This window comes from Coregonus clupeaformis, chromosome 38, assembly GCF_020615455.1.
Source record: "Coregonus clupeaformis isolate EN_2021a chromosome 38, ASM2061545v1, whole genome shotgun sequence".
Classification (NCBI taxonomy): Eukaryota; Metazoa; Chordata; class Actinopteri; order Salmoniformes; family Salmonidae; genus Coregonus; species Coregonus clupeaformis.
In genome coordinates this window covers 1,694,500-1,708,125 of record NC_059229.1, presented here as the reverse complement: position 1 = coordinate 1,708,125, position 13,626 = coordinate 1,694,500, and the positions used below count along the sequence as shown (strand labels likewise).

The 13,626-nt window shown below is 42.7% G+C and overlaps 1 protein-coding gene across 1 annotated transcript; it reads right to left on the bottom strand.

The window, feature by feature from the left end:
- Window positions 1–4,796: 4,796 nt before the first annotated feature.
- Window positions 4,797–7,432, bottom strand: LOC123482797 (zinc finger protein 436-like). The gene is made up of 3 exons (XM_045211699.1): window positions 7,352–7,432; window positions 6,192–6,911; window positions 4,797–6,032 (listed from the first exon to the last, which is right to left on the bottom strand). Exons 2-3 carry the CDS (start codon window positions 6,886–6,888, stop codon window positions 4,882–4,884), a joined length of 1,848 nt encoding a protein of 615 aa, XP_045067634.1. The 5' UTR covers window positions 6,889–6,911; window positions 7,352–7,432; the 3' UTR covers window positions 4,797–4,881.
- Window positions 7,433–13,626: the final 6,194 nt, after the last annotated feature.

The window sequence follows — 13,626 nt, the reverse complement described above, 5'->3', positions numbered from 1 at the left end:
TATATGTGAAATTAAAGTAAATGGCTTTACGTTTCTAGAACCGTATCGCAATAGAGAATCGATTCACGTTTAGATGGAATAGTTTGCCTGTTTTGGCTGCCAGAGCCAGTCTACCTCTGAAAATACCATAAGGTCCTTCGATCTTAAGCGTAAGGGTAGGCTCCTTAAGAGTACATATTAGGTTAGCTATCTACTAACAAAGGTGGTGGTATATGCTTCGCCTTTTCCTCTCTGCTAGTAACACAACAAGCTAGCTAGCTAACAGTAGCTAGTTATCTGCCCTTGGTAGACGTCATTCCACCACTTTGACTTTCACTGACGATTGTCAATGGGAGTCGGGCTTTATTCACGCTCATAAATAGCTCAACAGATCATAAACTCACCTTTAAAGTTGTAGCTAATATTCATTATCGTCAGTTGTTGACAGGACACGCGAGGAAACCATAAGGAACATAAACTTCTGTGTGCTATTTTTCTTATTCTACGGTATAAAGGCGTTGACACCAGTTGAATGTGCATGCCGCCACCTACTGTATGGTCGTAAACTAGAGAAAAAAATAAATGTCCATTAGCAGAAAAGGGAATAGTCCCCCACAGCGGACACGTCATAATACCCATAAAACCTAGTGGTCAAACACGGAAATGGTTCCAATCGTCTTTCCACCATTCATTTTTCACATAGTGAATTTTACAATCACTTCAAATTAAGTAGGCCTATGTGTTTGGTGTAGGCTTACCTTGGTGTGACGTGTGATTCTCTCTCGGACAAGGTGAGTTTTATAAATATATTCGCCTCAATTTACTCTAAAAAATTCGAAATGCTAATTAGCAACAGAGAAGATCTCAGCAGGCCTACAAATTCCTGCAGGACGCTCTAGCTGACATCTCTAGCTAACAATGTCAGCTACCATCAGGGGTGAAAGTCAGGGGTGAAAGTAAGGCTGTGTAGTGTATGGAGAATTATGACTTTGCTAATGTTTTAAGTGGAACCTGAGAGGATGTTTATTCAGTTTCAGAGGGAGCCGTTTTAGAGTGACACCTCATAGAACAGAGGGAGTCTGTGTGTTGTAGACAGGGGATTGATCAGTATGGGGAACCACCTATATTTTGGGAAAGATTATAAGTACTGTGTTTGAACAAAGAAGAGCAGAGCAGACATATTCTTTTCGGACACTGCTCTCCGGATGATCTTGACATCTGTAAACTTATGCTGAAATCTTGTGATATGAATAAAACTTATGATCAAAGCTCAGTATAAGCGGACTCCTTTGTTACAGCATAATTAGCCACATTAACTCGACACTACAGCTGTAAGGTCTTGTACAGCATCCTGGCAAAATAAATAGTGGGGGTACAATTTACAGTAAAATATGAGCCTATCACAACAAAGAAAATAAAATTGTCAAGAAAACTGTAGGCTATTAGAACATTATTTATCATTACCGCATGTCAGAGGCATGAGAAATGAGTGAATGGACATGAAACGGGTGTATAGCCTATGAAACGGGTGTATAGCCTATGAAACGGGTGTATAGCCTATGAAACGGGTGTATAGCCTATGAAACGGGTGTATAGCCTATGCTCCAAAATGCCATGTGGTTCCACAGGAATTAGGCAGCCACCTAGAGCACCAGTTTGACGCCTCACATTATTCTGCCCAAAAAACGATGATAACTTCTCTCACCCAGTGGCATGAGGGCTGTTTAGGTGAGCGCTGATGCCGCCCCATGATAAGCAGTGCCCACTTTGCCAAAGGCAGGGGCGCAAAATATTTAGCTTGTCCATGCCCAGCATGCCTCTCCAGGGTGCTGTTGGAGAGACGCAGCACTTCAGCGCTCCACCAACGCTCCATCAAATTAATTTAACATATTATGTAGCCTACGGTTGAAAAAGTAGTAGCCTATGTGTTTTTTTCTGTAGCCTATAGACTGGGACCAAATGTAGGGTGAGTATTGGTTAAGTGGGACAACTGGCAAAGTTGGACACATAAGCTTTGTAATGGATATCTTTAAATGTTTACAATAACATAACCAACAATCAATACCTGTGTGTTAGTGAGGAAGCATGTGATGATACAAAATGGGTTCAATGGGTATGATGTCATCATTGTGGGCGTGGCCTCCCGTCTATTGACACATCTCTAGTCATAATGGTAAGTAAGATGACATAGGGTTCTGAGGTAAATAATGTCAAGGTTATAAGAAACGAAGAAAATATATTCGGTGTCTCATTACAGCATATTTTGTAATGAGATATAATTGTAAATCAAACTGACTGTAAATGGGTTTCTCACTAATCTCCCCTTTTTAGAATATTGACATTTTAACAGGTGTTCCAGAATGCCAATCGCCTACTATCAAACTGGGCCACTCCTCCTCTAGGCCACTTTAATGCGAGCAAATATTTCGGGGGTTTATGAAATACATGTTTTCTTAACAGAAATCCACTTTCTAAATAGGATAAAATGTTCAATTGAATTTTCCTCAAATCTGCTATCAGCTAGCTTGCTATGAAAAGCTATCGTAGCTGCATTTTACATAGAAAGATATTACCTCACCAATATAAAAAAAATCTTAGCTAGCTATATTCATAACCATACAGGTATATGATGACAAATTGTTGTCAGTGGTAAGGTCTTTCTGGTTTCATTCTACAAAATGTCCGTTAGAGTGTAGTGTTGAGGATGTTGCGCTGATAGGTCTAGATGAAGTTCATTTTATTTTATTTATAGGCTATACAATTACATATAGGCTACGTCATATCATTATGATCAAGTATGATGATAATTATAATAATAACTGATCATTCTTAATCTTCCACAAAAATACATACATGTTTTAATACATTTCATTTGTATGAATAATGGAAGTTTATCATTAAAAATATTGAAATTACTCATACTCTCTAATTTGTCCTTATTTACAATAAATAATTAAGTGTCCCACTTTGGCAATCAAGGTGTCCCAATTTGCCAGTATCGACTTCAAAAATGTGGTCTCAGGACAATTTGTGTTTGAAGAAGAGTCATCCATCCTGTGTTTTTAATTTAAAAAAATTGTTGTATAATGTAGTACAGTTCTTAAGTTATTTAGAATGGTATCATGTAGGGGTTAAGACAATGGGATGATTTCTGTAAGGTGTTCCGGAAAATGAATTTTCAGAAAGTGACCCACTCACCCTATTACAATGTCATGAGACAGACACTTTTAAATAATGAACAAGGAGAGAGAGTGCAGGAGAAAGTCAACTAAACAGGCACGCAGGCAGACATCGGCTTTGGAAGGGCTGCGGCATAATACGAGGTGGACAGCAAATGGTGCTGAAAGTAATTCATTTCTACAATTGTCTTCATTTTAATTCGACTTCATTAACAACAAGGGGGGCTTTGTTGGAGCCCATATAGCCAAATCCTCCAATCTCCTTACTAAATACCTCCGTGTCTGGGAAGGGCTTAGTGTGTTTGGTTAAAACCAAAGAAAAAGGATACCTATTGTTAGATTTATATTTTGAAATAAATAAACCGTATCTAGATCATATAAAGCGTTCTATAACAATGCTTAACTCCGTGATGCCTTTATGCTAGAAACAAGCTTTAAAATGCCCACAAAAAAACATGACTCTGATGTATATAAAGAAAACAAATTGGCCCAAGGCCAAACCTATTGCGGACCCCTTTTTGTACACTATTTTAGTTTAGCGGGGATGGGAGGGGGGTTGAAATGTTTTGTCTTGCCTAGGGCGGCAGAACATACAGGTCCATCGTTTTTTGGGTGCACGCGCGTGCACACACAGGAGGTCAGGTACGGGGAAGAAATCTACTTTCACCACTGGCTACCATTCAACAGCGCGACCAGAGACGTTCTGTGCCCAATCCATGATGAATCCATGTGCTGTATTGAAATGAACTTCTTACGTTCCCTTTCTGTCCACTTTCACCTCCACCATATCTATGATAAACATAATTTATTACCAGACATCCAGGGTTTATTCCATGATACTTTGGATAAAAGCGACTTATTTAGAGTGTGCAAAGCTGTCATCAAGGCAAAGGGTGGCTATTTGAAGAATCTCAAATATAACATATTTTGATTTGTTTAACACTTTTTTTGGTTACTACATGATTCCACATGTGTTATTTCATAGTTTTGATGTCTTCACTATTATTCTACAATGTAGAAAATAGTAAAAATAAAGAAAAACCTTTGAATGAGTAGGTGTGTCCAAACTTTTGACTGGTACTGTATTTACATACACAGCCCTGATTGGTGGATAGGATCGTCTAGACTCCTTTTTCTGCGGATGGTGATGGGGCCAGAGCATAATTACAAATCATTTGTAGACTGCAAATTGACCACAAGAAGCTCAAACCAATTTAATATTTGACTAACACATAATCATTTAAAACCTTGCTTACATGTGTGTATGATCAAATATATATATATATCTTATGCGTGGAAATGCTTAAAAACAGATTTCCTAAATTAAAATCACTTGGAGCTGATTGGCTGGTGTTTTTACAGACTTATGTCCTACAATAAAACATTATACCTTATTTTATTTTTTTGCTCAGAAAACTTGGGGGGCCAATCACAACCACCCGCGGGCAGCCAGTTGGGGAACCCTGCACTATAGCCTACCCCACTTAGCTCTTCAACATAAGGGGGATACATATGCAAATAAAATATGATTGGTCAGATCAGATTGTGATGTCATGCTCTGGGTTAAAAACTCCATCCCACCTGAACAGGCTGAAATTCCAGGCAAAATAATAATAATTTAAAGAAAAAGCTCTTACACTAAAAGGGCATAATTTCCACAATTTCAAAGTGTTATTTCGACCTCATTAAAACTGCCCTGCCCCTTTAACATCATAAGATGTGTTTACATGTGTTTTACTTCTGTGGTTTGAAGTTGACTTTCTTCTAAAGCGACAGAACTCTGTCCGGTGTCAGGGCTGTGATACTTTAACTGGTGTGTCTTCAGATTTGATGATTGACTGAAACTTTTCCCACATTGAGAGCATTGGTGAGCCTTTTCTCCTGTGTGAGTTAGCTGGTGTCTATTTAGGTGGTGCAACAGACTGAAAACCTTTCCACACTGGGAGCAGTGGTACGACTTCTCTTCTGTGTGAGTTAGCTGGTGTGTCTTCAGACTAGAAAACTGACTGAAACGCTTCCCACATTGGGAGCAGTGGTAAGGCTTCTCTCCTGTGTGAGTTCGCTGGTGAGTCTTTAAATCTGAAGACTGATTGAAACTCTTCCCACATTGGGAGCAGTGGTAAGGCTTCTCTCCTGTGTGAGTTCGCTGGTGTGTCTTTAAGTAGCTTGAATGACTAAAACTCTTTCCACACTGAAAGCATTCATGAGGCTTCTCTCCAGTGTGAGTTCGCTGGTGTATCTTTAGATCTGAAGACTGATTGAAACTCTTCCCACATTGGGAGCAGTGGTAAGGCTTCTCTCCTGTGTGAGTTCGCTGGTGTGTCTTTAAGTAGTTTGAATGACTGAAACATTTCCCACATTGAGAACAGTGGAAAGGCTTTTCTCCAGAGTGTATTCTAAGATGATTTTTCAGGGAATCTGGCCGCCTAAAGCCCTTCCCACATTGGGAGCAGTGGATGGGCTTCTCTCCTGTGTGGATCAGCTGGTGTCTATTTAAGGTCTGTGAAAGAGGGAAACTCTTCCCACAAACAGAGCAGTGGAAAGGCTTCTCTCCTGTGTGAGTTATCTGGTGTTTCTTTAGTTTGCTTGGTGCCTGAAAACTCTTCCCACATTGACCACAGGGGTAAGCCTTCTTTCTTTTGATAGTCTTTTTGTGTGGTATGAGGTGAGTAGGACAAATGAAACTGCCTCTGCAATCTGAGCAGGGGTGTGGCCTACAAGTGTGCCTTCTCAACTCTTCTGGCTCATAGAAACTAGTGAAGCAGTCCATGCAGTGGTGATGTTTCTGTCTTGAGTTCCTCTGTCTGTGTTGTTTATGGTTTCCTGATGCTGTGGAACTGGGCTCACTGTCTGAATCTGGGTTGGAGCACTCTCCTGTGGGAATACGGACAGTTAAAGGGTTAGAATCAGGAACAGAGCATTGGAGGGCCTTTAATACACTTGTTGATGCAAGCAAAAGCACAATAAGAGTTTTTGAATCTCCTGTGGCTACCAAGGCACCAACCTCTGTCCGTACTCCACACCTGAACTTACCTGGGTCACTGATACTATCTACTTCTTCCTCTAGATCTGGAGCAGACACATCCCTGTTCTCCTCCTCTTCTTTGACTTCTCTCTCCTCCAGCTCTTCTTTGACTTCTGTCTCCTTATGTTCCTTTTCAATCTCCATCTCGTCCTCTTTGATTTCTCTCTTCTCCTCCACCTCCTGTTTGATTGCTATCTCCTCATGGTCCCCTTTAACCTCAACCTCCTCCTCTTTGATTTCTACCTCCTCATGGTCCCCTTTAACCTCAACCTCCTCCTCTTTGATTTCTACCTCCTCATGGTCCCCTTTAACCTCAACCTCCTCCTCTTTGATTTCTACCTCCTCATGGTCCCCTTTAACCTCAACCTCCTCCTCTTTGATTGCTATCTCCTCATGGTCCCCTTTAACCTCAACCTCCTCCTCTTTGATTTCTACCTCCTCATGGCCCTCTTTAACCTCAACCCCCTCCTCTTTGACTTCTCTCTTCTCCTCCACTACCTTTTCTTCCTCTTTTTTAACTTCTACATTCTCCTCTTCTTTTACTTTAAGTTCTCTCTCTTCCTCTTTAACAAACACATTGACTTCCAGTGTTTGACTGCAGTCCTCCAACTTCACTGAGACCATCTCTGGACCCCACTGTGAACTTCTCTGGGCTGGAACACCACAGCCAGACCCTGGGGACTCTGTGGACTTGGATTCAGACATGGTAGGCTAGTAGGTAGGTGGATCTGCAGGTGGTTTAGTCAAAAGAGGCAGATACAGTGGAGGGTGATTTTCATGCTGCTAAGTCAAGCTACATTCCAAACACTGATTTTCTAATGTCATAGCTAGCTAGCTAGGTAACTAGTTACCGAAATTACCACTTCTCATCACAGGTCGAGAGACATCTAGCCAATTGTTTCCGTTCCGTATATCTGGTATTTGTTCTGAGGTGAATTCATGGGTTCTACTTGGTAGCCTCAACTTGATTTAGCTAACTAGCTACTAACAAAGACGGTGGTACTGTTGTAAGAAAACAAGCTAGCTAACAGTAGATAGCTAACAGTAGATCGCTAAGTTATTGGCCTTCGGTACCCGTTATTACACCATTTGCTCTATCACTGACGATTGTCAATGTAAATGATGTTTTAGGCACGCTCATAATTAGTTAAACATATCATAAACTCACCTTTAAACGTTGCGGCTAAGAATCTTTATCGTCAGTTGTTTGACTGAGTAAGGAGGAGGATACGCAAGGTTAAAAACCAAGGACGTAAACTTCCGGTGCGTTCTACTTCTTCTTTATGGTGGAATACACCAAACAATGGTGTATTACCGCCACCTGCTGGGTGGGGAGAAAACTAAGAATTTTAACATAGAAATGGGAATTAGGAAAAGGGTGAAAAATAAAACCCATAATCTACCGAAAATGATAATAAACAAAAATCAATGGGGGGGTCCACTGCCAATTCCTCCCTAATTTCCACTATCTCCTTCAACAACTTGGACTGACTCCGCATAGGAGACCTACTGGACGGTCCTGATCCGTGCTACTGCAACCTCCTTCACCCTTACAGGGCACTCCGGGCTCTCTGGGAAGTTTCAAAGCAAATTTGAGAAAAAGGCTACCTAAACTCTATCAGCATATTGACTGTAGCACAAAATGCTGGACCATTGTTAGACTCATTTCCGCTATGCATACAAGGCCCTCCCCCGCCCTCCTTTCGGCAAATCTGACCACGACTCCATTTTGCTCCTCCCTTCCTATAGGCAGCAACTCAAACAGGAAGCACCCATGCTTAGGACTATTCAACGCTGATCTGACCAATCGGAATCCACGCTTCAATATTGTTTTGATCATGCGGACTGGGAAAGTGTATAGGAGATGTCGTACCCACTGTGACTATTAAAACCTACCCTAACCAGAAACCCTGGATACATTGGCTTGCGAAGGTATTCACCCCCCTTGGCATTTTTCCTATTTTGTTGCCTTACAACCTGGAATTAAAATTGATTTTTGTGGGGTTTGTATCATTTGATTTACACAACATGCCTACCACTTTGAAGATGCTAAATAAAAAAATTACCCCCCCCCCAAAGTCAATACTTTGTAGAGCCACCTTTTGCAGCAATTTCAGCTGCAAGTCTCTTGGGGTATGTCTCTATAAGCTTGGCACATCTAGCCACTGGGATTTTTGCCCATTCTTCAAGGCAAAACTGCTCCAGCTCCTTCAAGTTGGATGGGTTCCGCTGGTGTACGGCAATCTTTAAGTTATACCACAGATTCTCAATTGGATTGAGGTCTTGGCTTTGACTAGGCCATTCCAATACATTTAAATGTTTCCCCTTAAACCACTCAAGTGTTGCTTTAGCAGTATGCTTACGGTCATTGTCCTGCTATAAGGTGAACCTCCATCCCAGTCTCAAATCTCTGGAAGACTGAAACAGGTTTCCCTCAAGAATTTCCCAGTATTTAGCGGCATCCATCATTCCTTCAATTCTGACCAGTTTCCCAGTCCCTGCCTATGAAAAACATCCCCACAGCATGATGCTGCCACCACCATGCTTCACTGTGGGAATGGTGTTCTCGGGGTGATGAGAGGTGTTGGGTTTGCGCCAGACATAATGTTTTCCTTGATGGCCAAAAACCTACATTTTGACCAGAGTACCTTCTTCCATATGTTTGGGGAGTCTCCCACATGCCTTTTGGCGAACACCAAATGTGTTTGCTTATTTCTTTCTTTAAGCAATGGCTTTTTTTCTGGCCACTCCTCTGTAAAGCCCAGCTCTGTGGAGTGTACGGCTTAAAGTGGTCCTATGGACAGATCCTCCAATCTCCGCTGTGGAGCTTTGCAGCTCCTTCAGGGTTATCTTTGGTCTCTTTGTTGCCTCTCTGATTAATGCCCTCCTTGCCTGGTCTGTGAGTTTTGGTGGGCGGCCCTCTCTTAGCAGGTTTGTTGTGGTGCCATATTCTTTCCATTTTTTAATAATGGATTTAATGGTGCTCTGTGGGATGATAAAAGTTTCTGATATTTTTTTATAACCCAACCCTGATCTGTACTTCTCCACAACTTTGTCCCTGACCTATTTGGAGAGCTCCTTGGTCATCATGGTGCCCCTTGCTTAGTGGTGTTGCAGACTCTGGGGCCTTTCAGAACAGGTGTGTGTGTGTATATATATATATATATATATATATATATATATATATATATATATATATATATATATATATATATATATATATATTTTTTCTGAGATCATGTGACAGATCATGTGACACTTAGATTGTACACAGGTGGACTTTATTTAACTAATTATGTGACTTCTGAAGGTAATTGGTTGCACCAGATATTATTTAGGGGCTTCGTAGCAAAGGGATGAATACATATGCACGCACCACTTTTCCATTATTTTATTTTTTATTTCACTTCACCAATTTGGACTATTTTGTGTATGTCCATTACATGAAATCCAAATAAAAATCCATTTAAATTACAGGTTGTAATGCAACAAAATAGGAAAAACGGCAAGGGGGATGAATACTTTTGCAAGGCGCTGTAGATGGCAGCGTTCGTGAAAACTGAGGATTACACAGTGCCACCAACGCGGCCAGCTACCAAGGACTGTGGGCTCTCCTTCTCCGTGGCCGACGTGAGTAAGACATTTAAACGTGTTAACCCTCGCAAGGCTGCCGGCCCAGACGGCATTCCTAGCCGCGTCCTCAGAGCATGCGCAGACCAGCTCGCTGGTGTGTTTACGGACACATTCAATCTCTCCTTATCCCAGTCTGCTGTCCCCACATGCTTCAAGATGGCCACCATTGTTCCTGTACCCAAGAAAGCAAAGGTAACTGAACTAAATGACTATCGCCCCGTAGCACTCACTTCTGTCATCATGAAATGCTTTGAGAGACTAGTCAAGGATCATATCACCTCCACCTTACCTGTCACCCTAGACCCACTTAAATTTGCATACCGCTCCAATAGGTCCACAGACGATGCAATTCACCATCACACTGCACACTGCCCTATCCCATCTGGACAAGAGGAATACCTATGTAAGAATGCTGTTTACTGACTATAGCTCAGCATTTAACACCATAGTACCCTCCAAGCTCATCATCAAGCTTGAGGCCCTGGGTCTCAACCCCGCCCTGTGCAATTGGGTCCTGGACTTCCTGACGGGCCACCCCCAGGTGGTGAAGGTAGGAAACAACATCTCCACTTCGCTGATTCTCAACACTGGGGCCCCACAAGGGTGTGTGCTCAGCCCCCTCCTGTACTCCCTGTTCACCCATGACTGCGTAGCCATGCACGCCTCCAACTCAATCATCAAGTTAGCAGATTACCAACAATGACAAGACAGCCTACAGGGAGGAGGTGAGGGCTCTGGGAGTGTGGTGTCAGGAAAATAACCTCTCACTCAACGTAAAAAAAAGAAAGGAGATGATCGTGGACTTCAGGAAACAGCAGAGGGTGCACCCCCCTATCCACATAGACGGGACAGCAGTGGAGAAGGTGGAAAGTTTTAAGTTCCTCGTACATATCACTGACAAACTGAAATGGTCTACCCACACAGACGGTGTGGTGAAGAAGGCGCAACAGTGTCTCTTCAACCTCAGGAGGCTGAAGAAATGTGGCCTGTCACCTAAAACCCTCACAAACCTTTACAGATGCACAATTGAGAGCATCCTGTCGGGCTGTATCACCGCCTTGTACGGCAACTGCACCGACTCACAACCGCAGGGCTCTCCAGAGAGTGGTGCAGTCTGCACAACTTAGACTATGCCACTCTGATAATGACATTGCTCATCCATATATATATATATTCTTATTTCATTTCTTTACTTAGATTTGTGTGCATTAGGTTTTTGTTGTGGAACTGTTAGATATTACTGCACTGTCGGAATTAGAAGCACAAGCATTTCGCTACACTCGCAATAACATCTGTATGTTACCAATACATTTGATTTTGATTTGATTTGAACTCAGGAACATGATTCCCACCTCAATTGCAACACCGTACACTCTCTGACACTTAAGCAACATATTTATGCAGCCTGCAAACTCTTTACATGTGTCCAAAGTTTTTAAAACTCTGGCATTGCAGTGGGCTTTGCATATACACTCTCACAGGGTATCTTATATACCCCAGCCTCACAGCCAAACAACAGGAAAATCAATCACCTTTACTCCCTTTTCCCATCCACCATACAGTTCAAACGATGTCCATCAACTACTCCTGGGATTTTCCAACAGAGATATTGGGTGATATCCATCGGGACCCCAGAGATTACATCTTTTACTGGTGCCCTGCTCTGGAAATCAAAGCTATCCACCCTATGGTCTGACATTCTCCTGTAGAATTCTCTGATACAGAGCAGAATTCATGGTTCCTTCTATTAAGGCAAGTCGTCCAGGTCCTGAGGCAGCAAAGCATCCCCAAACCATCACACCACCACCACCATGCTTGACCTTTGGTATGATGTTCTTACTGTGGAATGCAGAGTTTTGGTTTTCGCCAGGCATTACTGGAACCATGTCGTCCAAGGTAGAGTACCTTATGATAAACTGTAGACCACACTATCTACCAAGAAAGTTTTCATCTATATTTTTCGTAGTGGTCTATTTACCACCAGAAACCGATGCTGGCAGTAAGACCACACTCAACGAGCTGTATAAGGCCATAAGCAAACAAGAAAATGCTAATCCAGAAGCGGCGCTCCTAGTGGCCGAGGAATTTAATGCAGTCAAACTTAAATCTGTTTTGCCTCATTTCTGTAGCTCAGCTGGTAGAGCACTGCACTTGTAACGCCAGGGTAGTGGGTTCGATCCCGGGACCACCCATACACAAAAATGTATGCACGCATGACTGTAAGTCGCTTTGGATAAAAGCGTCTGCTAAATGGCATATTATTATACATACCATGTGCAACCAGAGGGGAAAAAAACGAGACCACCTTTACTCCACACACAGAGACGCATACAAAGCTCTCCCTCCCCTCCATTTGGCAAATCTGACCATAATCATATCCTCCTGATTCCTGCTTACAAGCAAAAACTAAAGCAGGAAGTACCAGTGACTCGCTCAATACGGAAGTGGTCAGATGACGCGGATGCTACAGGACTGTTTTGCTAGCACAGAGTGAAATATGTTCCGGGATTCATCCAATGGCATTGAGGAGTATACCACCTCAGTCACCGGCTTCATCAATAAGTGCATCGACGACGTCGTCCCCACAGTGGCCGTACGTACATATCTCAACCAGAAGCCATGGATTACAGGCAACATCCGCACGACCTAAAGGCTAGAGCTGCCACTTTCAAGGAGCGGGACACTAATCCGGACGCTTTTAAGAAATCCCGCTATGCCCTCAGATGAACCATCAAACAGGCAAAGCGTCAATACAGGACTAAGATTGAATCCTACTACACCGGCTCTGACGCTCGTTGGATGAGGCAGGGCTTGCAAACTATTACGGACTACAAAGGGAAACCCAGCCGTGAGCTGTCCAGTGACGCAAGCCTACCAGACGAGCTAAATGCCTTTTTATGCTCACTTCAAGTCAAGCAACACTAAAGCATGCATGAGAGCACCAGCTGTTCCGGCGACTGAGTGATCACGCTCTCCGTACCCGATGTGAGCAAGACCTTTAAACAGGTCAACATTCACAAGGCCACTGGGCCAGGCAGATTACCAGGACGTGTACTCAGAGCATGCTTGGACCAACTGGCAAGTGTCTTCACTGACATTTTCAACCTCTCCCAGACCGACTCTGTAATACCAACATGTTTTGGTCCTCTGTAGCTCAGCTGGTAGAGCACGGCGCTTGTAACGTCAAGGTAGTGGGTTCGATCCCCGGGACCACCCATACACAAAAAATGTATGCACGCATGACTGTAAGTCGCTTTGGATAAAAGCGTCTGCTAAATGGCATATTATTTATTATTATTATTATTATTATTATTTATGTTTCAAGCAGACCACCATTGTCCCTGTGCCCAAGGTAACCTGCCTAAATGACTATTGCCCCGTAGCACTCACGTCGGTAGCCATGAAGTGCTTTGAAAGGCTGGTCATGGCTCACATCAACACCATCCTCCCGGAAACCCTAGACCCACTCCAATTCACATACTGCCCCAACAGATCCACAGACGACGCAATCTCAATCGCACTCCACACTGCCCTTTCCCACCTGCACAAAAGGAACACCTATAGTGAGGGAAAAAAGTATTTGATCCCCTGCTGATTTTGTATGTTTGCCCACTGACAAAGAAATGATCAGTCTATAATTTTAATGGTAGGTTTATTTGAACAGTGAGAGACAGAATAACAACAACAAAATCCAGAAAAATGCATGTCAGAAATGTTATAAATTGATTTGCATTTTAATGAGCACAACTCCAACACCATCATTAAGTTTGCTGATGGTAGGCCTGATCACCGACAACGATGAGACAGCCT

What these genes read in the sequence shown, in the direction of transcription:
- LOC123482797 (XM_045211699.1), bottom strand. Translation starts at nt 6,888, where the DNA reads ATGTCTGAATCCAAGTCCACAGAGTCCCCAGGGTCTGGCTGTGGTGTT. An exon ending in AGATAGTATCAGTGACCCAG is followed by an intron (nt 6,033 to 6,191) that starts GTAAGTTCAGGT and finishes GTATTCCCACAG; the next exon opens with GAGAGTGCTCCAACCCAGAT.